We start from the raw sequence: 24,046 nt of genomic DNA on the forward strand, positions 1-24,046 counted from the left end.
AATAACAAGGAGACTGGGGATCCAACACCAGCCACAAGTGATCATTTGGGCAAGCAATCCCATCATAGAATGTCAGGGACCTCAGGAGGTCATTTAGTCCAAACTCCTGCTCAAAGCAGGACCAATACCCAGACAGATTTTTGCCCCAGATCCCTAAATGGCTCCCTCAAGGATTGAACCCACCACCCTGGGTTTAGCAGGCCAACGCTCAAACCACTGAGCTATCCCTCCCCACATGCTGAACACCTAGGCAGGGTGCGTGTGTCCATGCAAATGAGATCAGCTTCTGAAGTCTTTTTCCACAGCTCACCACTAGATGCCAAGGGAGAACTCATTCAGACTCTGCTTACAGTGGTTTTTGTCTTAGGGATAGGATTTATTGATTTTATTTTTAATAACATTTATATCAAGGATTCATTTTTCTTTCCACTAGCAATCCAGGTTGGAGCCACTGAAAATCTTTGTCCATACCAACTGAGTAACCTAGGAGTCTAGTTAGTGTCTTTAAGTTAACCCTATGATGTTCACACAAGGATCACCCCATGCAAGATGTGTCTGGCTCCACTGAGTTTAGTTTTGCTTTGCAACATCAGAGTGGCACAAAGAAGCTGAATGATGCAGAACCAGACTCATAAGCTACTGACTGAAACTGGTAAAAAACTAAAATTGAGGAAATAAGTTAATTTAAGATGACAGTGGTCTCCAGGGGACAGTGTTATCTTCATAAAGAACAAGGTCACAATGTCACTCTTGCTGATGGGCATTTTGAATGCTCAGTTGCACTCAGGCACCCATGTCTGGTTGCTCCATGGACCCTTTTCTCCAGTTACAGCTATTTCAGCTGGACTGCAACTTCAGGCTGCCCTTACATGTTCTGCATGATTGAGTGATCCTCCACATCTCCACAACCAGGGAGCTGCAAGTATAGGTGCTGGAACTACTAGAGGATGCCGCCTCAGCCCCTGGCTTGAAGTGGTTTCCATTATAGACAGGCTTCACAGTTTGGTTCAATGGCTCTCAGCACCCCCACTATAAAAATTGATCCAGCATTCTGGCAGCAAGTCACTTCCCTGCTCTGCTGGCGCTGACCCTATGGCTGATGCAGGGAAGAATCAGAGCCTGGCTGGAATTATCCCTGGCTCTGATTGGTCTGGTTGCTGAATATGGAGAGCGAAGGGAGAACATAGCCTCTTTTTTGTAGAGATTCCAGCTATTATTATGCTTATGCTTGTCTCATCAACACGTGTAATCATTACTAATATAACACTTTGTAAACAAACTCAATCCCTCACCCCTACCCCTGTGTGTCTGCCATTATCCTCCCCATTTCGCAGCAGGGCAGTCAGAGGTACAGAAAGGTAAAGTAAATTGCCCCAGGTCCCAGAGGGTGAAGCCACACCACTGACGCCCCATATAAACCCTTAGTGCAATGATTAAATAGCTCTGCACATAGGTTGTCCAAGCTTTGGCCAGATGTAGCTCAAGGATTTCTACCAGAGTGCATCAGTGGAAGAAGCTGATCGAGGATCTCAGACTCTGTACCTACTAACTCACAGCCCAGCTCAAGTTCCCCATTCTAGTAGTGCCTAATCTACAGAGCCACCATCGTAGCGCGAAGGTATGCTCCTTGGACAGTTCCCAGACAGAACCTCAATCTCGCCTCCAGATGGTGTAGTGGGTGTCAGGAACAAGCTTCCAACAGCACCCAGGTCTCTCTCATGACACATCCAGCAATCCAGCCACCTTTGGGTAAATCTCAATCGCTGCTGATTTGGGGTGATCAGCTATGCTGCTAACAGGGGCGACTACAGGCACCAGCACGCCAAGTGCGCGCCTGGGGTGGCAAGCCGCAGGGGGCGCTCTGCCGGTCGCCGCGAGGGTGGCAGGCAGACTGCCTTCGGCGGCATGCCTGCGGAGGGTCCGCTGGTCCCGCGGCTTCGGCGGACCTCCCTCAGGCATGCCGCCAAATCCACGGGACCCGGGACATCCTGCAGACAAGCCGCTGCAGGCAGCCTGCCTGCCGTGCTTGGGGCAGCAAAATAGCTAGAGCCACCCCTGGCTGCTAATGACTGTAAGTGGGACTTTGGTAATTCCTCCTTTGCTGTTGTGGCCAGTTAGAAGAAGTAAGCCACATATTTGCAGGCTGCACCCATCTGGCAAGGACTGCCTGGCTCCTTCATGGTCTTACAACACAATGCTTTTCCCGCAGCTGCTGAAGACAGACTAACGTGTTTGATTTGATTGTCTATATAGATGCAATTGCTCTTTTTCTCGCCGTGTGCCTAATTCTCACTTTCCTTGCCAGACTCAATAGGGATGAATGTATTGTAGACTACTCTGTGATTTACACATACAGTTCAGGACAAGGGCAGGTGATGATTTTTTGTTTGCTTCTTGAAGTGGAATTGTGTGTACGGAAACCCTGCTGGGCCTGCTCCTGTTACACAACACTCCCCCCCCCACACACACTTTGATTTCAGTGCGACTGCACCATATGAAAATGGACTGCCAAACAATCTCACACTTCAGCAGAGTCACTGTTTATTCCAAGACTAACTGCTCACCTCTGCTGCTGTGACCGAATCTGCCTCAGCTTCAAGCTATTGCTCCTTTTGCAGCAGCACCAATTTCATATAGAATTTCCTCAAAACATGCTTTGCAAAGGTGTATGTAAACATGTGGTTTTAATTTGGATGCAGAGAGGGGCAGCTAAACAGCAGAATGAGCCTGATCTTCTGGTCTGAGTGGGAGGAGCTGAGGAACAAAATTAGAAAAACAGCATGGGCATGTGACTAGATGGTGCAAACACCACTGTGCCTTGCCATTCCTACAGGCAGCCTCCTGGTAAAAGTGACTTCAGTGCTAATGAAAAGTGCTCGATTAGCCCCAAGCCCTTTTAAACCCAAGAACAGGTAGAAGTCAGGCAGCAAATTTCTCCACAGTGACTGGCCAACGTACCTTACCCCGCCTAATGCAGATGAGAGCGTGCTTCATTCTTCATGTCCTCCCAATGCCTGCCTAGTCTGCTAAGAACTGGAACACAGGAGGGTGCCAATCAAGGTAGTGCTGACATCGATCCATTAGGAAGCATAATCAGACCAATAGCATACTTCATACAGCTAACTGTCGCATTTCTGCATGTATGCAAGAGAACCCTTTCTCCTTTGCATGTCTGTCTATATTTCAGGCCCTACAATATGTAGCTTAGCAAATATGTATAATACCAAATGTTGTCTGCATTTATCTAAGTGTCAGGATAGCTATTGTCACCAGACTGTGGCTAAAGGGACATGGATAGGCCTTCTTTTTAGCCCAAGAAATAAGATTGTTTAGATATTTTCTTGACATTATTGCAATGAAAACAGCCAAAATAGTCACAAGAAATAAGATGTACAGTTTTACTAATCCAAGATATTATGAGTGATACAGGTAAAGGCATTGATTAGTTTCTGTGTTTGGGGAGAAGAATTTCAGAGTTAGAGTTGCATCAATATATGGGTGTAAGGGCATGCAGCTAAGTTAAACATGCACATAACCCATGTGCAGGTAAATGTTATGCTCACAGTGCCAGTTCGCAATACCATTTGGCACATACACAGGTATGTGTGTTTGGAACAGGAGCCTTTTTAAAAAAAAATCTGATCCAGGATTTTTAACCTGACAGTGTCCCTTCAAGACCTGAGCACCCCACAGGCTACAAAAAGACACCCACCTGTACATCTTTTATTTTTATTATTAAACTCAAACTCTTTAAAACTGTTCAACAAAATGTTATACAAATTGCCATTGGATAATAGCATTTGTGAAGCGATGCATTGCTGCTCCAGTAAAATGGCTTCAGTTAGCACAATTTATATTATTTGCCCATACGTCCTTAAGTCAATCATGGGACTTCCATGATGAAGAAAAAAGTTACACTGCTGCACGCGGATCAACAGAGTTCTTAGGCTGACACAATGGTGGTTGTTCAGCATGTGTCACAATCCAGGGATACTAATATTCTGCTTAAAGCATTTGAACATTGCCATTTCTCTTATGATATCAGTATCATCATGGGTCACATTATTCATGATTACTCACAACATTGCAATGCTTTCAAAGTAACAGGAAAACTAACATCAAAAGTAGCAGACACATTACATTTGTTGCGTCATTATTGACATTCTTATTTTCAATAGATTGTTGCCTAATATGCATGTTATGTGCTTTAAAACTGCTGGCATGGTTATGTAGATTAACTAATGAATTAAGCCAGACAAATCATCTGGCCATTATTTAAACATTCACAATTTTGAGAAAATGTGTACAGCTGATAGCACTGATGGATATTCTAATTGCAACTTAGAAGCCAGCACAGTCACTGCCTTCCAAATACAGGTAGTAGGTTTCATGATGGGATGAGATCAGACTATCACAATACGTTTTATTCAATAAGCTGTAGTAGTAAGTATTTGCCATAAATATTGCAAACCCCATTTATGAATCATGGGAGGGTTTGCAAGTTTACAAATTAACATTCATAGAGAATTTAAAACCAAAAGACTTTTCCAAGCAGAATAAAATTCTCTCACAGTTACTGGCTCTTTTTCATCCACGCATGCTTTGCACACAGTTCATAAAGAGAAGGCTTACTGTGCATCAATGCATACCAGCCTATGGATGAGACATTGCCAGATAAATTGTGGGATGAGATACAAGAGACAATACATGGTTTCTTAAAGAAAGTTACTCTGTCACCATTTGAATTTACAACTAGAACTGTTCAATCAGGGGGAATGGCTTCAGATACTTTCTACAGTATATGTGAAGATACAGCTGCCAGATGTGCTAATCCTGCTATTTTAGGTATCAGTAACAGTAATTGGAACTGAAGTATCACCCAGGGTGGAAACATTATCATGCTGTCATAGGGCCCAATCCTGCACCACTAAAATCAAAGTGAGTTTTACCATTGACTTCAGTGGGAGCATAATTAGGGCCATGACGTTCTGTGGCCACCCTACACAAACAGAATCCATGGTTAATGGCAGTAGCAGAACCCAGGGCGTTTGGCTCCCAACAAGAGAAGCTAAAGCAGCATTGCCATTAACTCAGGCCCCAATTCAGCAACACGCAATCATGAATGATCCCAGTGGAAGTCAATGGGACCTTTCACATGCTTAGGTGCTTAAAGTTGCGTGTGTTGCTGAATCAAGGCCAAACTCAGCAGAAGGTACTTATAAACATTAGAACAGTCTGGACAATAGTACACCCTAGTACAGCAGTGACTCTGTACACGGATTAACAAATCAACACACTACAGTTTTGTCTCCAGCTAACAAGAAGATAACTTGCATCATTATTATAGAAGTTCTGAAAGTTTATACCAACAAAAACATCAAGGGCCAAACTCATCACTGATGTAATTCTACTTAACTCAATGGCATTACCCAAGAACTTAATTTGGACTTAGGTATTGTGGTGTGGCCTCAGGTACTGTGCTTACAGTGGTCTGAAAACAGTGGGTGGTTATCAAAGCTATTGGTCTAAGATTATGATAAGACATTGCCTAAAATGCACCCCCTCGCCCTGAACTGGCTTGATTTAGTGTTTTTTTCCCAGTCTATGGGCCCTTGTGACACCTCCCGCTCCTCCCACAAACACACACACTTTGGCTATATGTAACTGACAATTTTCATAAATAATCTTATTTTTGTATGCAGTCTTGTAGACGCATTGGTCCCAGAATATTAGAGACCCGATGGGTGAGGCTGAAATGAAGGAGAGCTCTGTGTAAACTTGTCTCTCTCACCAACAGAAGATGATTCAATAAAAGATAGCACCTCACCTACCTTGTCTCTCTAGTAATCTTATTTTGTGTACTGCACCTTTAAATTTCTAGGAGTCCACAGGCTGCATCTGCCATTTTGTGAGCAGAGTTGATACAGCATGTTACAGAAAATAGACACTGTCTGTCACTCTAAGTCACTTTTTTCCTTTTTTATTTGGCTGTTTTCTCTTAAAATGAAATTATTAATTCAGACTGAGAACTTGTAGTTGCACTTTGTGTAAATAAATTGGCCTTGCATTAAATCTAAGCTTCTGTACCTAAACTAGGATTGCAAGAAAAATGAAGAGGCAATAAGATACAATTTCTGATTTATTCCACCTTTGATTTACTATATACTTATTTATCAAGATAATAGCTAGATAATAGTACAACTGGACTGTGCTACCTTCACAGCATCTCACCCCCGTTGCAAGGCACAGCACACTGGTGGGAGTTGCCATGTTCTACATCTTTTGTCGGAACAAACTCGGTGGTGGTGTTTGGTGTGAGGTAGCCAGAAAAGCAGAGTAAGCCTCCAGTCCTGCCTGCACTAAAACTTTCCTCACTTGAATAGCGCTGCTGACTTCAATGGGGCTACTCACATGAGTCAAGCACAGCACCTGTGTAAGTGTATGCCAGGACATGTTACAGGGGTGTCCTCAACGGTGGTGCAAGCACAGCATCACACAGGTATCAATCAGATCTATGTCTACATCAGCAATATGTCTGTGGATCAATAGGCTTTATAAAATATAGGGCTATAGAAACAAGTGATAGCATATATTTTGCATATTATAAAAAGTTTCTACTTACCTAATATTTAAAATATATTTTCAGTGCTGGCAGTATATTTGTAATATAGTCTCTGATATAATAAAAATATAGGTGTTTCCTATATGGGAGGCCTATGGCAATCCTGGACTATGTTAGGTTGTTCTCTTTTTCCTTCTTGGTTCCTCTGCCGTTAGCTGCCTGCCTGTCACAACTGCTTTCTGCTGTACGAGTGCAATCAGCCTTCCTGGTGCCCTCTGTGAACCTGTGTGGAGACAGTTACTTGATCTGGGCCTTATTCTGGACTGCTGAGTACTAAGATCTAATTTGCCTCTCTGCATTTGGCCAAACATATTCCCTTACTCTCGCAGCCAAGAGGGGTCTCAGAAGAAAAATGTAAAAGTTCAAATAAATCCAAACATTGGGAAATACCTTGCTTTAAAACAATGTAAAACTACAAATGATGTATTTATTAAGGGTGTTTCAAACCATACAGAAAGGACCATGGTCCATTGAAGCTGTTCTGGTGGGAGATGCATACTGTATGCTAGAGGCCCACTTTGTAGCTGGGAACACTGGTGGGCATTTAATGGTAAAAGCATGCCCTCCCCCCCACAGTTCCATCCCGTTAAAACCATCTTGTCCTACAGGAACTCAATGTTACTCAATGGGATTCATTCTGTAGTGCAGAAACTGTATATGGAAAAGTGTATTCTGCTCCTCTAATGTATATTGGCTTGATGCTCCTCTGGCTGGTATATATTAGAAGCAACTCCATGAAATTCAATGGAGTAACACCAGTGTATGTGAGAGAAAAATCAGGAATGTTGATTAAAGTGGGATATATGATTTTTAAATGAACTAGACCCTCCATTTAACATAGTAAATAAATCTGGTGTTAGTTTTCAAAATCTAAACATAGATGACTTGCTACATTAGGTTTCTGCTAAAGCAAAATAAAGAGGACATTTATATAACACGTTGTTCTATGATGGACTGGACTGAGCTTCCACTCACAATAGATGGCTTAGCAAGCTATTGACATGGTGCTACCAGATGTAATCAAATTTGCTAGATTAAAAGCAGCAGAATTTGTGACTAGCAAACAGAATGTTGTATATTATTCATTAAACTTCAAGCAGCAGGTCTCACTCATCAGGTTTTATTAAAATATTAGCATGCTTCCAAAATGAAATAACTTCCAGTTAGTGTCTCTTGGGGAGGAGAGATGGGAGTTTGTTGCATTCGGAAACGAAGCTCGGTTGGAGATGCCTTACACAATCCTTGTTCACGCAACATAGCTGAGTTGTAAAAAGCCTTCGTCCAGAAAGAAGGTTTTCATTACGTACAAAGTCTCTGGTTCCTATGCTGCATTCCAGATGCTGTTACATCACATTCTCAAAGAGCTGTAAGGATCTCATAATATTGTCATCCTGGAAGCAATGAGAAAAACATACACTTAAGAGTGGTATTGAAAATCTGTGTTCTTAAAGCTTTCTATGGCACTTTGCAGCACAGCCAGTACCAAATATTCATTGCTGCATGATGTGGTGGCTACATTTTTGTAGCACCACTCATCCTAGGTGACCCTGAAATGCTTACAAGCTTAGGCCCTGATTCAGCACAGCACTTGGGCACATCAGGCAGCATACAGTGGGTGTCTGTAGGACTTATGCAAATGCTTGAAGTTAAACACCGGTTTAAATTCTTTGCTGAATAATGAGAGACTGAAGCACATGCTTCAGTTCTTTAGTGAAGTGGGGCCTGTTCTGAGCATCATGTGGGCAGACTTTGCAGCCTGCATGGAGCCCCATTGACTTTGAACACTTACACGTGTGCTTAACTTTACACGGCTGAACTGTCCAATTGAAGTCATAGGCCTTAAACTGATGTGCAAACTGTACCCAGGGATTACTTGATTCACCACTAAAATGCAGCCACTTCCTGACTGAAATACATGATGTCTCAAGCGCCATTGATTTCCTGAATCCAAATGACAAAATTAGGGTTATACATGGGGAAAACCTGATTTAAAACATTTCCCATCAGGCAAATGTACTATGGAGATTGATGTTTGATGTACCCAAAGCTGGGTCAAATTATAGAGCTTTTTATTTCCACCCACTTGTCTCTTTAAATCTGTGACTTTGGTCTGATCTCTGATGCACTGTGAACTAGCTGAGCTGCAGTGCAAGATACCAGTGATCTTAGCCTTGGTTGGCAGCCATTTAAGAAGGCTATTATCAATGACCAGGGAAAGGTCTGTGAGGAGGTAGTTGAGCAGACTCAGTCCCTTCCTTCTTTCCCCTCTTCTGCAACAGAGGAATTTTTGCTTCTCAAACAGACTCCTTTCTCTGCCATCTCATCCCCAAGTCCTTTCCTTGAATGGCAGGGGAAGGGGGCAGGAGCTGAACTGAGGTTTACCCCTTGTTCTCCATGGACCAAGGAATAGCCCCTGCACTCTACCACAGTTAAGTCAAATACTCTCATACTATCAGATTATCAATGTTTAGACAAGGGAAGTGGGTTTTACTAGGCAATGGTAATGTGACATATATTTAGTCTTCAATTGAATTGCCATGATAAAGCAGAGGTCTCTAGTTTTCTCTCTTCTGCCTTTAGAAGGCATGCTCTTCATTTGTTCTTCTTTTGGATTAGGCCAGATTTACAAAAGAGAGGCTGTATATTTTGAAAAAAGAAAATTATATTTTGCTGTTAAATTAAGAACAGTTATAACACTATGCAATTTGAATGACTGATGTTATCGCTGTGTAACGCCTAGACACAGCAAGATCGGGGTCTCAGTGTGAGAGGTGCTGTACAGACACAAAGTAGAAGACAGTCCCTGCCTCAAAGAGCCTAAAATCTAAACAGGCAACATCCACACAGGATGGTTGGAAGGAAATATCTTCCTCATTTTACAGATGGGGAACAGACACACTCCAATTAAATGACTTGCCCACAGTCACACAGGGAATCTGTGGCAGAGGTGGGAACTGAGTGCAGATCTCCCAAATCCTAGTTCAATGATTTACCCACAAGAACATCTTTCCTCTTTGAATGATATGATGCCTGAGATTGGGCAATTGCTGCAATGGGCACAGTCAGATACACTCATGGAATCATTCATGCCTATACAGATTTTGCAATATAAAACCCAGAGAAATCACCCACTGTTAATGAACACGGGACAGATTCAATAAAAATTCCACATGGTCTCTGCAGCATGATCCTTTGCATCCACAGAATAGAATTCTTATTGAATCTGGTCCAGAACAAGCAGTTCCTGTAGTCCAGGTATGGCCAACCTGTGGCTCCAGAGCGACTCTTCAGAAGTTAATATGCCGCTCCTTGCATAGGCGCTGACTCCGGGGCTGGACTTACAGATGCTAACTTTCCAGAGTGCTGGGGGGTGCTCACTGCTCAACCCCTTGCTCTGCCCCCAGGCCCTGCCCCCACTCCACCTCTTCCCCCAAGGCCACTGCCCCTTCCCCAAGCCTGCCATGCCCTCACTCCTCCCCCTCCCCCACAGAGCCTCCTGCGCATGCAAAACAGCTGATTGCGGCAGGCAAGAGGTGCTGGGGGCTGGAGGGTGGGAGCTAATGGAGGGCTGCTGACGTATTACTGTGTTTTTTTGGCAATGTACATTGGTAAATTCTGGCTCCTTCTCAGGCTCAGGTTGGCCACCCCTGCTTTAGTCCCATGTAAAGGCTAACTTTGTTTCCCCCATCTGATTTCTCACCAGCAAACATCCATGTATGCATCTTCACTGAGCTCAGCACAGCTAGAGAGAGCAGTCACGTCACTCAGTGTTATCCAACCGGAGGATGATAGTTTATCACTTTTCCATTTATAGCACTTCAAAATCAGGTGTGCAAGGGGTGACAGTCTTCGAAACCCAACATCTAAAGGTCCAGCAGATGCCGAACATTCTTGTCCCAATTTTTATCCATCATTTACACCTGTGCAGTCTGGTTTGGTAGCAATTTGCCCTCACTTTGCACAGGTATAAATGGCTACACAAGGTACAATTCAGTGGAGAATCAGGGCCCCTGTTTTTAGGGCAACCACTGCTCTAATTCCCCAAGAGCCTATCATAGGAACATACGCATTGCCAGACTGGATCAGGCCTAAGGATCTAGTCCATCCAGTCTCCAGCAGTGGATAGATCCATATGATTCATAGGAAGGTGTAAGAACCCCACAAGCAGACATATAATCTGGGATAATCTGTCCCCCCACATACGTGACCTCCAATAGTTAGAGATGGGTTTAAAGCTTGAAGAACAGTGCTTCATAGCCCTGCCAAAATTTCTGTTATCACTGATTATAACAACTCTGAATATTCTTGATAGCCATATAAATATCTAATCCCCTTTTGAATCTTATTAAATTCCTGGTGTCAATGACTTCCTGTGGCATTGAGTTCCACAGTTTAATTACAAGTCATGTGAAAATGTATTTCCTTTTATTGGTTTTGAATTTCCCACCTTTTAATTTATTTTAATGTTCCTTGCTCATGTCTGATGAGTCAGGGACAACAGAAGCTCCCAACCTATCTTCTCTAGACCAGTCGTCATTTTATACACCTTTATTGTGCCCTCTCTTATTTGTCTCCTTTTTAAGGTAAGGAACCCCAATCCTTTCAATCTCTCTGCATGGAGAGTTTTTCCAGGTTTATGACCTTTTCTTGCTGCTCTTTTCTGAACCTTCTGCAATTCTAAAGTGTCCTTCTTGAGATGAGGTGACCTGTACAGCACACAGGATTCCAGGGGACACTGCACATTGGTTTATATAAAAGGCATTCGTTTTGGTATTATTCTCTATCCCATTCATTATGCATCCTAACATCATTTTGGGATTTTGACCACAGCTGACACTGAACACAGGATTTAATTGAATTTTCTTCACTGACGCCCAGGTCCCTTTCCTGAGTTGTTACACCTTATACTAAATTAACTACAAGAGTAGTTTATTTTTCCCCTTCCAATGTGCCTTATTTTGCATTTGTCAGCATTAAATTTCATCTACCATCATGCTGTCCACTGACTAGCTTGTTTAGGTCTCTAAAATTCTTCATAGTCTTCTCTGGTCCTGATTAACCCAAATAAATTTGTATCATCTGCAAATGTTGCTACTTCAGTACTCAAGCCCCACCCCCACAAGTTAATTAATAAATACTAAGCTACATCGGCCCTAGTACGAATCTTAAGGCACCCTGCTGTTAACCGTTTTGTCATGATAAAAACTGACCATTTAATCCTAGTCTTCGCTTTCTGACTCCTACCCAGTTTTTAATCCAAGAAAATATTTCACCTCTTACACCTTTTCAAAGGCTTTTGGAAGTCTAAATAAATTATGTTATCTGGTTCTCCTTTATGCACCCATGTTACTGACACATTCAAAGAATTCTAAGAAATTACTGAAACATGATTTTCCTGTGCTGAATCCACGCTGGTTAGACCATATCCAATCATGAACTATCAAATGTGTTGTTACTCTATTTGCAATGTTTAATTCAGCCAGTATGCCCAATACAGATGTAAAATTTACAAGTCTATAATTCCCCAGATCATCCCATGAACCATTTTTTAAATATGCAAAAACATTTGCTACCTCCCAATACTCAGAAACAATAGCTATTATTAATGAGTGATTATACTTTTTTGTTAGCAGCTCAGGTGCTTCATACTTCAACTCCTTCAGAACTCTTGGGTGTCTACCATCTGGGCCTGGCAGCTTACCATATTTTAAATCAATTAACAATTTGCTCCAGCACAAATTCAGCTGTCACCTCTATCTCTGAGTGTACCTCATCTTTGTTACAAGGAAAGATCAGGTCCAGTGCAGGACTCTCACTGTCATTCTGGGTGTTGAAAACTGATGCAGAGAAATCATTTAGGTTCCCATTAATGTTTTTTCTCAGCAATGTCCCTAATTGCTCTCTTTAACTCTTTGCAATCCAGGGGACCTTAGATTTTTACCACAGGCTTCCTGCTTCTGATGTACTCAATGAATCTCTTGTTGTCATCCCATGCTCACAGGGTAATTTAGATTTCCCCCCACAGTCACCAGAGGAACTGTTTGAGGTCCAATACAATCCAGTTTTTCGCCACCCCCATTTTTGGATTGTCTCAGCTGGATCCATTTCCCATCAGCTGCAGATCAACCTTGTGGAGGCCTCCAACAATCCCGAACACCAACTGGATGAAACAGAGAGCTATCTCAAACCCAGTCTTCCACAGGTAGCAGATTAGAGGCCAACATAATCCCACTCTCCCTACCACACACACTTATACCTCTGCACCAGCCCAAAATGAGCATAGGAGTAGACTCCAGCTACTGATGTGACTCAACGTAGTAGGGGATGGTGCAGTGCAGTACATGGCATGGGACGCATTCTGACAGCAAGGTATTCAAGCACTGAACAGAAACCACAGTTCAGATTCAGAGCATTTAAAAAATATCTCAGAGGAAAGTGAAACAGTTTAAATTTCTTATATCATGATCATACACATCCAGCCCCAAGGCAAACTTAGTAACCACAAGACAAGACAACATAACCAGTAAAAAAAATTAATACTCCACTGGTACCAAAAATGGGGAACAAAGCAACAGATAAAAAAAAATTAAGGAAGGGGCCAAAACCCAAGCAAAGAAACCGAAGATGTCAAGAATAAAGCAACCAAACTGACAAGACATTGCTTTAGTCATCTAATAATGAGGGATGAGTTGCACACTCCTGAGCAGAGCTGGATGAAATTTTTCATGGGAAACGTTTTTCACCAAAAAAAATGCAGATTTGGGTGATCGAAATTGCTCAACTGCTTTGGTTGAAAACTCCCTTTCCCCTCCTTACCCCACCCCCCACAAAAATACCTGAAAAATATTGAAACGTTTTGATTAGAGAACAAGAATTAGTTTCTAGGGAAAGCTTGATGCTTGGTAAATGATAATTAGTGCTGTTTTAAACTCTATAAAAGGCAAAGGCTTTTTTTGCACTGCTTAAGTACTGGAAACATCCCTGACCAAACAGTCACACAGTTAATTGGAGTCCAAGAAAACAGACGTTGGGCTAATTGCATGTTCATGCAGATGCTGGTCTTTGTGTAGGTGCTAAAAATAACAGTAAATAATTACCACAGCCAGTTTAATTTATGGAATTTGCCAAAGATGTTCAGTTACAGCACTTGTTTTTAACATTTGACCTTAAACATCAATGAGTTTTATGAGTCAGTGTTGTAACTGAAAGGTTCCTAGGCAGATTTTATGATTTTGGACAGCTCAGACATTGTGATAGTCCATGTTAATGTTATCCAGAAAAAAAAACCACTTGTGTATTTTTCTGTTTTTGAGAGGCTGACAATGTCTCTCTACATAAGTTAAAGGCTCTGGGAGCTTCCCTAAGAATTGTGTACAGTAACAGGGAATCAGGAATTCACTTGGGAAAATAAAAGCACTGGCCATCAGCACTGGAAATGCTGGTTATGGTTATGGTCTACTGAATCTATTCATCCTATTTGTACACATATATATGGAAATGACCAGACTGTATTCAGTGACCAGTTTGCACCAAATCCATGTAGGTAGCAAGCACTCTGATCTTTAGGGAGATTCACAGATCAGAACCCAGAGCTGAATTTTGCAGCTGGCTTGAACATCTAATAGAATGAAACCTGGGATCCTGAGCACCCAGAGACTTGAGGTGGATTGAAATCCAGAGCGGATATGAACATTGTGGCATGAGACCATCTTCTCTGCTTTCATGGCAGCAATAAGAATGTCCTTACCTCCTGACATGATTCAATAAACTCATCTAGAGTTACAACACCATCTTTGTTTTTATCCATTTTCTGCAAAACAAAACAAAGAAACATGTTTAGTTCTCATAACACTGATATATTTTTGCATATGTAGCATGTCATTTTGTAACTTGGATAAAACTACAGTATCTTCCAAACTTAGACAGAGGCTACCACTGAAATTCGGAATGATTGAGTGTCATTGCTCAGGTTTTGCTGGTAGCTAAGTGTCAAGAGAAATGCATTAGAAATCAACTAAGTACCTGGAAGAAAACTTCTACGTGCAGTCTTGGAGCATCTTGCTTGAGAACAGGATATGTGTACTTGCCCATCATATCATAAATTGCCTTTACTATATCCATCATTTCCTGGAGTAGTGACATGCAAACATACAACAGGGAAATTAATACAAACAAGCCGTACATTATTTTCTTTTACTGAATAAGGCCCAGTTCTTTGCTCTCTTCCTAATGTTAAGGAAGGCCTAGACCTAGGTCTCACTCTTGGCATTTCTACCTTAGTTCCAGATACCACAAGCCTCTATTGGTATACACTCGGACGTCATCATACATATGCTAGTCTACAAATGGACCTCTCTTGCTCTGCTATCACTTGTCAATCATGCTGCAAAAGCTCCTGTGAGGCCACTATAATTTCCCCAATTTCATCCAGTGATTGGGAAGAATCACCTCCGGCATTATCCACAGAGACTGACCAGAATTGGCCCCACAATAGAACTTGTGGTTTCTTGGCTTATTAATCATGTCTATTACAGTGGTGACTAAGTACCAACCAAGAATGGTGCTCCATTGTGCTAGGAACTGTACAGACACAAAATAGTAGTCAGCCCTGTCCCAAAAATCTTACAATCTTACTCCATCTTTCTCAGTTGTCTCAATGCACTTATTATTGCTAAGCATTTGTGTTAAACTACAGATGAACACAGTGTGTTAGAGAATATAGATCAAGACATAATTCCTATCGGGAAGAGCTCAAAACTGATCACAGACCAGCCAAAACACTGGATGACAGCACACTAAAAGGAGGGTGGGCAGAGACTGTCAGTAAGCACACTACAAAGAGTAAGAAATTAGCTACTGGAAGACTTTCAGAACCTAGTGTCAAATATGGGCCTTCCTGAAATCTTTTGGATGCTCGGATTTGGTCTTACTTGCATATATGCCTTTATACAATATTTAGACACATTAAGGTGAACATATTTCAAAGTAGGGCTTCCAGTAGGCAAAAGGAGCGGAGACTACATGTTCAGCAATCTTATACACTCTTGGACAGCAGATCTGTTGTCTGAGAGTGGCAATTTTGGCAGGATACCTGTGTTAAACCACAGTTTTTCAGTGGCATGATCATTAACTTGCATTTAGTTGCCAGAGCCATGCATAAGGGAGGGAAGTTTAACATGCCATCAGGAGGACACTAGGCAGGTGCACAGGCCTTATCTTAGGACTGTTACCAAATGAATTAACTAATTGCTCATCTGTCCTGCAGGTTGAAGCTGGGGTTAATGAGGCGGCCAAGTGGCTGAAGGCACAACCGGAAGCTCAGAGTTAAATTAGAGCACTTTATATAAACAGTACCTTGGCAGTCAGAAAGGGGACAGCTTTAGATGAGGCAATCTGCTGCAACTGGCAGCTGAAGAACTAGCGGTGGTGGAATCTGAGCTAGGCCCTTGTTTTTTCTTTTCTATTTGAATACTTGTATCTGTGATGATGTATCCCATAATGCTTTATGGGAATATGACATAACTGGAATATGTTTTATGTTATATGTGCCATGTAACATATCTCTGTAAAGGTTATGGTCTACTGAATCTATTCATCCTATTTGTACACATATATCATTTTTGTACTTGAAATTATGAATATTGGCTGTATACTTGCTTGATTTCTAAGTAACCTTTGTAAGGCATTTGGTCAGCTTCTTTAGAAAGGAATTTGCAAAGTTAAGTGCCCAGTCAAGAAGCACTTAAGGAACAATGGATCTTGGAATGCTCCAATCTACATAAGAAGTCTACTTCAGGACGTTCAAAGTAGCATGTGAACAATGGTTGCTACCTGTAGTTCTGAGTCATGCATGGACATGTGGCTTGCCCATGTGACTCCAAAACGTCATCTTGGAGCTGGACTTTGCATAGGAGAGAGGAGAGGGTCTCCACTTACAAGATAAAGTCTATTTAAACCTGTGGGAGACCCCTCCATTTTGTCTTCAGCTGGCTAAAGAGAGAGTCTCTCCACCCCCAAAGATACCTGAGTGAAACTGGAACAAAGGACAGTGACTGCAAGGGGTGTGAGTGATTGCTGGACCCAAACTAGCAGGAGACTAGTCTGTAAAAGGAAGTTTACTGGAAGTGGTGAGGTGCTATTTGTATTGAGTTTCTTAGACATAGACTTGCGTGTTCTATTTTATTTTACTTGGTAATTCACTTTGCTCTGTCTGTTACTATTTGGAATCACTTCAATCCTACTTTCTGTATTTAATAAAATCACTTTTTACTTGTTAATTAACCCAGAGTATGAATTAATACCGGGGGTGGGGGGCAGTTGTGAATCTCTCTCTATCAGTGTTATAGAGGGCGAACAATTTGTGAGTTTACCCTGTATGGGCGTTATACAGAGTAAAACGGATTTATTTGGATTTAGACCCCACTGGGAGTTGGGCATCTGAGTGTTAAAGATAAGAATAATTCTGTTAGCTGCTCTCAGTTTAGCCTATAGCTGTTAGGGGACGTTGTTCAGACCTGGGTCTGGGTTTGCAGCAGGCTAGCGAATCTGACTCAAACCAGGCAGGGCACTGAAGTCCTAAGCTGATAGGGCAGGAAAGCAGGGGCAGAAGTAGTCTTGGCACATCAGTTGGCAGCTCCCAAGAAGGTTTCTGTGATCTAACCCGTCACAGTATCTTTCTGTTACAGCCCACATTCCCAAAGCCTGAGGATAAAGTATTTGGATGAAGCTCTTTTGGGCTGGGGAAAGGATTTTTCTTTGTTTCTGTACCACTATCAAATGTGACATCTTCTGTAATAAAGACTTGATTAAAGGGAAAGTACAGGTTACTTTGAAGAAAATGATCAAGATTAAGCTCAGGATAATCTTCTTTATCTATAACCTGGATGTGCAAAGGCAAAAGTAATCAAAAAATGAGGAGGGTGTTGGGTTGCTACTCGACTACAAAACCTTCCAAACCAAACTAACACTTAGAAAGAAGAAAAGGGCTGGAAAGAGGAGTAGATGCAACCTGCTTCCAACTAGTTTGGGCTCGTCATGTGTTTGATCATTCTACTCTGAAAATGAGATCGTGCAAACAGCGTGTAGCTGCATGCCATCCCATTTGTTTTGGTCTTCGTATCTATAAATCCAACCATGCTGCAGTAAAGCCATTATGTTATTTGCTTGCTTAACTTTCATTGACAGAGATGTGTAGAAATAATTTAAACTTTCTTATTTTGGTGATAGGGGAAACAAAGAAAAATTTGACAAGGGCCCTCACCTTGGTGTGAACAGACGTGAATAACTAGTTCATTTTCTAGCTTTTGTCATTAGTATTAGGAAGAAATTAGAAAACACAGAAATTATCATCGGCACTTTAATAACTAGATAATTCTGCTATGGAGCTGTCAGCTGATGTTCCTTGTACCCAACGAAGTATTGCTTTTTCTCCCTGTGTTTTAATCACATGGCCCTGTTTACTGAATAACTTAATAAATTTTCAACAAGACCTTTTCCATATGTAAATGTAACACAGGTAGGGTTGACGGGGAGAGGTTGGAGAAGAGGGGCTGTATGGTATTTTTTTTTAAATCTCAGATTCTCAAGACTTCTTGGGGGTAGGATCCTGAATAAATGGCATTAGTCCTTAACATAGTTAAATGCTCAAGTCCTCACTAAGAGTCACTGGGAGTTGGGTGCCTATTGGCTCCTTTGAAAATCCCAGACTAAATATACTGTAATGTTAATCTATGCACTCAGTCTGCCTGCACCACACTGGACAAGTTTTCCAACACAGGCACTGTTTCCTTGGCCAACGGAGGACGGGGATTGTGGGGGTTTGTTCTCACTTGGGCTCCCAAGAACTGCGCTAGTCTGACTAACTCCATCCCATTACATGACACTTGTATCATGCTAGAACTATTTGAAAACATGCTGGTGTCACTGGCGGGTTCTTTGATTACTCCCAATGAGTATCTCACATCATTAACCTCCTCTCTCCAATACAGTCTACGAGCCAAGTTTTTCTCTCCCCTTTGCAGTTCCCTAGTGCCAAAGATTTGAAATACAAGGATGTCAAAGTCTTTCGTTAGATATTAAGAGCTAGCATTTGCCACCCTTACATTGAGTAGTACTATATTCTGTGGGCTGTCCTATTGAAATCAATTTGGTGCAGTAATGTGCAACTCAGTCTGGGTTAATGTGGCATATTCTGGCTTTATTTGATTAAGCCCCACAAAACTCTGGAGAAGTAAGCATTGTCACGCCTCTGTGAGTGACAGCAGATGTCAAGACCTTGTATGTCACCTTTCTATTGGAGGAGGAATCGGTAACATGGAGTCTGGGTTTATTTTGAGTGTATCTTATTTTATTTATACACTGTAGACATCACAGGTGCTCCCACAAACAGCATGCAGGTGAATACCTCTTTCAGGGATGTCAGCCAAACCTCAATGCCTGACTTCCAGAAATTGACTAGTTAAGGAGATTAAGGCAAGAGCAAACACCCCTGCTGCTTCCCACAGCTCCCCCAAAGATACTTTACCAAGAGAAAGAAACCTCAAGACCAAGATTAAAATCTTACTTGCACAAAGAAAAATGGGAAAGACTTTGTGTAACATCGCCACCTGGTGGCAGCTGCCACAACAGTATCAGCCTCAATATTCAAATAAGGAAATTGAAGAAGAGAAAAATTACCAACCTGCTTTCTGGTTTTGTACCTGCAAGCGATTGTGTAAATTAATGTGACCTGGACGACTAATCATTTGATTGTGCCCACACATTCAGGTCAATAAACATCTAAGCCCTGGTCTACACTAAGCTCGGGGGTCGAACTAGGGTACGCGAATTCAGCTACATGAATAACGTAGCTGAATTCGAACTACCCTAGTTCGACTTACTTACCGTCCAGACGCCGCGGAAGCAAACTCCGCAGCTCCAGGGTCGACTCCGGCAACTCCTCCTGCCGCGGTGGAGTACCGGAGTTCGAACTAGTGCTTCCGGGGTTCGAACTATCACGTCTAGATCAGACGCGATAGTTCGAACTCCGAGCAGTCGAACTCGCCGCGTCGACCGTCCCGGTAAGTGTAAACGTACCCTAAGTCACATTATTTCTGTCTATATTTTCTAGGTATAAAAAAATCCATTAAGACCCTTTTAAAAACTGCAATCTACCTTGACTTGCCTAAAGTTATCCAGGAAGCTTCAAGCAGAGCCAAGAATGAAACCCTGGTCTATTGACTCCCGCTTGTATGCTTTAGCTATTAAACCACCCTTCTTCAATTCTACATGTATATGACTGCCACTATAAACAGCGTACACGCATCGGATGGAAGAGTTCAGCACCACTGTTCAATGCACATTCTCCAGAGAATATTTTGTTGTAGATCTAGTAAATCATTCAGGGGCAAGCTTGTGGGGAGAGAAGGCACTGTGCTTTTTATAAAATGGGCAAACACTCAGCTTTGTCTGAGTATACCAGGGCTTCAGAAAATCTCTAGCTAACACTAGGCATGTTCAGGGACTTACAGGTATTAGCATAGTGACTCTCATACCAGTAATTTGATACCTATCCCAAGAGTTACCTTTGTGAATCAATAGATACCTTTATGAATACAGAATTTGTTCCTGGCTAAGTAATTTTTTTTAAGACACATCACAACACAGGAAAAATATAGGCTCCACAATTATGCAATACAAAGTAACGATGCACATTTCCTTGAATACTAATAAAAGGAAATGCTCAAACCCAATGCTGACTGGCACTTAATTAGCTGCATGAAACATGAATTACTCTGTGCAACATGAGCCAGTCAGTTCTTTTAAAAATTAAACAGATGTCAATGCCATAAAATGCCTTACCTCCTTGTTTATATATCCATCTTTATTTATGTCATAAAGATTAAATGTCCATCTTAGCTTTTCATGAACTGTTCCTCTCAACAAAGTTGATAGTGCCATCACAAAACCCTGGTTCAGTGAAGAAGAAATAAGTTATTTTAAGCCTTTAAAAAAAAAGTAACTTCTTAAAACATCTTTACTTCCTGTTCGGAGAATATTGTCACAAAAACTCTTTGGCCCCTCCTTCCACTAAATGTATAAGGGCTCTGTCCTCCCTCCCTCCGACCCTGTAGTAGCCGCTGGGCCACATAAAGAGGTTGATCAGATTGCTACAGCCTTGACTAACAGAAAACTTCTTTTTAGCTCATGCAGCACAGGCTCATGCTTTAAGATCAATGCCTGCTGGCAATGACCCTCCCACCCCGAAAGGGCTTGGCATTACAGCAGCAGCCCATAAGAAACTTCACTGCTAGGGCTCAGGAAGGAATTAGGATTTGTTGAGCTTTAGGAAAAGCTCAATAATGGGGACAAACTAATAAGTATTAAAGATAGTTAATGATACACCTTCCCTATCTAAGCATTTAGTTTGGTCTGAGTCTAGTTCTCTAGAAACATCTCATTCATAATGGACATGCTTAGAGGATAACTCAGATATTAGTATAATTTTTGCCATATGAATAACTTGATAGCTCATGTTATACAGTCCACCTCACATCTGCACAGGTGTTGTCACAGAGAACCACTCTACTCATGTGGTACCTTTTCCACCACACACATAATAAATGGAACAAAAACATTTCTGCCCCTTCTAGAACATACTAATATTCTTAGTCATATGGTAGAAGAGTATGGCTTTATTCTGGGACACACAATGAAGGACACACAGTTGTTCCAAACTCCTTAGTCCTTCCTGCTTAGATCTATTACTTCATGCCCATGTACCACAAATGCTTGTATACATTAAAAGGTGAATTAGATTTTTGTAGCTGGAGCACCAGACCAACTTTTGGTTAATGAATGGATGTTTTCTCCTTCGGCAGCCAGAGGCCTGAAGATGGTTGCTCAATTAGTTATACAAATAAGCTTATTTTTTTAAAAGGAATTCAGAAGACAATACATCTAATTCTAACCTACATCTGCATGTTCATCAGTAACCTCAACCAGTATAGAAGACATAAGCATCACAGGCCCTTCTGTTCTATCCATGTCACTGACACTTCTACCAGTCTGCATCCTCCTCCCCCACTCTCATCCCTCTCCCACGGATTCTGCTGTCAAATCTCTCCACTCCTCTTTCTTCTCCACCTTTGACAACTAACTTTTCCTGTGGTGCTGATAACATTAAACATGAGGTCCTTAGATAAAGAGAAAATGCAATGCCACCTGCAGAAAATATCTGGTTGATTTTTGTCTAAAGAGTCCAACAATTTATCCTGAAAATACTAATAGTTCAGAGTGAAGAGTGGATGTAGAAATCACTAAGATTGTCTGAGAACTATGATGCAAGTTAATTACCTCAAACTTCACTGATCCAGTCTGTGCAGTGTCAAACGCATTGAAAAGATAATGGGCATACATACTAGCATCTGAAAAACACAAAGACATAGATTATCTTGAAGCTTATTATGCATACACTTTCACTAATGACTATTAGCAACATTCATGGCCTCATTTTCCTCCAGTAACCAATGTGGCTTCTTTGGAAATTGTTTCTGTAAACTGGTATAGAGAAGTGAAGAATTACAACTCAGGGCTCATTAAGAGTACTTGGAAAAGACCCATGAAATAAACAAGAATTTATCAACATGGCAATGACCTGGATTTTAAGGCTGGGAAAATAACGAGGGAAAGGAAACTTAAGCCCATGGGGCAATTCAAGTATGGCAACAAATTATTCAGCCCATATGTTCCCTTCACATCCATCTTTTTTCTACATATAAAATGCACTGGAGGTATTCTAGAGTTGCAATACTCTATAAGGCTGTATACTGGTAGCAAATTTTGGTGCTAGCCTTCACTGGGATGTGGCTAGAAAGGAATTATGAAAACAAGAATATTCCACTAGCTCATAGATTGCTGGGCAGTCCATATAACCAACTGATTAAAAGCCTCACTGTCTAATCCAGTTGTTCACTAAAGCAGCAAGTCCCATCTCTAATGGAAGCCCATTCTGACATACAACAGAACAGGTGATTAGTTAGAAAGGAAAAATAATAGGGCCATCTGAACTCTGGAATTGTCCTGTTTACTGAGTGTTTTGACACATCACTTGAGTTCCATTTAAAACAATAAGATAAAGGCTGAAAAGCTGAACAGATTTTATTGAGACTTCGATGAGAAGTCCCAGAGGACTTCTACAGAGCCTGCACTGAACCTTAAACATTGTTAAAGATGGTTTTAGAAGTCTTTACATCTAAAGCAAGAACAGATTCTAAGGCCAGATGAAGGGCAGCTTTTAATAGCAGAAACCATAACAATATGAAGAAAGATGAAACACATGCATATTTTGTTTTATTTTGCTTGGTAACTTACTTTGTTCTGTCTGCTATTACTTGGAACCACTTAAATCCTACTTTTTATTCTTAATAAAATCACTTTTGTTTATTATTGAACCCAGAGTAAGTGATTAATACCTGAAGGAGCAAACAGCTGTGCATATCTCTCTATCAGTGTTATAGAGGGCAAGCAATTTATGAGTTTACCCTGTATAAGCTTTATGCAGAGTAAAACAAATTTATTTGGGATTTGGATCCCATTAGGAGCTGGGTGTCTGGGTGCTGAGTGGTTTTCAGTTAAGGTCTGCGGCTTTGGGGACGTGGTTCAGACCCTGGGTCTGTGTTGCAGCAGGTTTGCATGTCTGGCTCAACAAGACAGGTTCTGGAGTCCCAAGCTGACAGGGAAAATGAGCTCAGAGGTAGTCTAAGCATGGCAGGTGACAGTCCCAAGGGGGTCTCTGTGACCGAACCCATCACAGAGACCCCACTGTGCTGTGCTAGGTGCTGTAAAGACAATTGTAAGAGACGTCTGTGCCCCAAAGAGTTGATATTCTATACAGAGTGGAGAGATTGTGTGTGGAACAGGAAAGAGGCACAGAAAATGGAAATAACTTGTTCGAGGTGATGCAGCAGCTGGGAGGCAGAGCAGGGATGAAACCCAGGTTTCCTGACTCCCAGTCAAATGCCCTAAGCACTGTACCAGTGTTCATCTTAAAAAAAGGGGGTTGACCCCAGTAATGATCTTTAGTGCTGGCTTACTTGTATTTCTGTGCAATAGGTATTCTAAGGGGTCTATATTTATTTTCTTACTCATTTGTATTTTTATATTTAAAAACTCTCAGTAAAACTCAAAAAATCAATTCAAAGTTACAATATGACATAGTTTTGCTGCTAGCTGGCAGACATGAATTTTAAGACATGCTTCAATAAGTCTGACAGTCACAAAGCACTCTACTCACCTCCATGTGGAAAAAACTGTGCATAGATTTGTTTGAACGTCTCTTCATTAACAACCCCACTAGGACATTCCTGTTGGAAAACCAAGAAAAACCCTGTCAAGATTCATTTGCAAAGCACTACATGCCCAAAGAGAGCATTTACACAATTACAT

General features: G+C 41.5%; 1 protein-coding gene across 15 annotated transcripts in view; it reads right to left on the reverse strand.

Annotated features, from left to right (window-relative positions):
• Window positions 1-3,713: 3,713 nt before the first annotated feature.
• KCNIP1 (potassium voltage-gated channel interacting protein 1) overlaps window positions 3,714-24,046 on the reverse strand; it is an 849,721-nt gene continuing 829,388 nt past the window's right edge. For all 15 annotated transcript variants that reach the window (XM_045026844.1, XM_045026845.1, XM_045026856.1 and 12 more), the window contains 6 exons: window positions 23,895-23,964; window positions 21,956-22,026; window positions 20,462-20,569; window positions 14,645-14,749; window positions 14,370-14,432; window positions 3,714-8,013 (listed from right to left, as the gene is read on the reverse strand). In XM_045026844.1, the coding sequence (XP_044882779.1) occupies window positions 7,966-8,013; window positions 14,370-14,432; window positions 14,645-14,749; window positions 20,462-20,569; window positions 21,956-22,026; window positions 23,895-23,964 (465 nt within the window). In that variant the 3' untranslated portion in view covers window positions 3,714-7,965. The remainder of the gene's footprint in view (window positions 8,014-14,369; window positions 14,433-14,644; window positions 14,750-20,461; window positions 20,570-21,955; window positions 22,027-23,894; window positions 23,965-24,046) is intronic.

Source organism: Mauremys mutica, chromosome 8, assembly GCF_020497125.1.
Source record: "Mauremys mutica isolate MM-2020 ecotype Southern chromosome 8, ASM2049712v1, whole genome shotgun sequence".
NCBI lineage: Eukaryota > Metazoa > Chordata > Testudines > Geoemydidae > Mauremys > Mauremys mutica.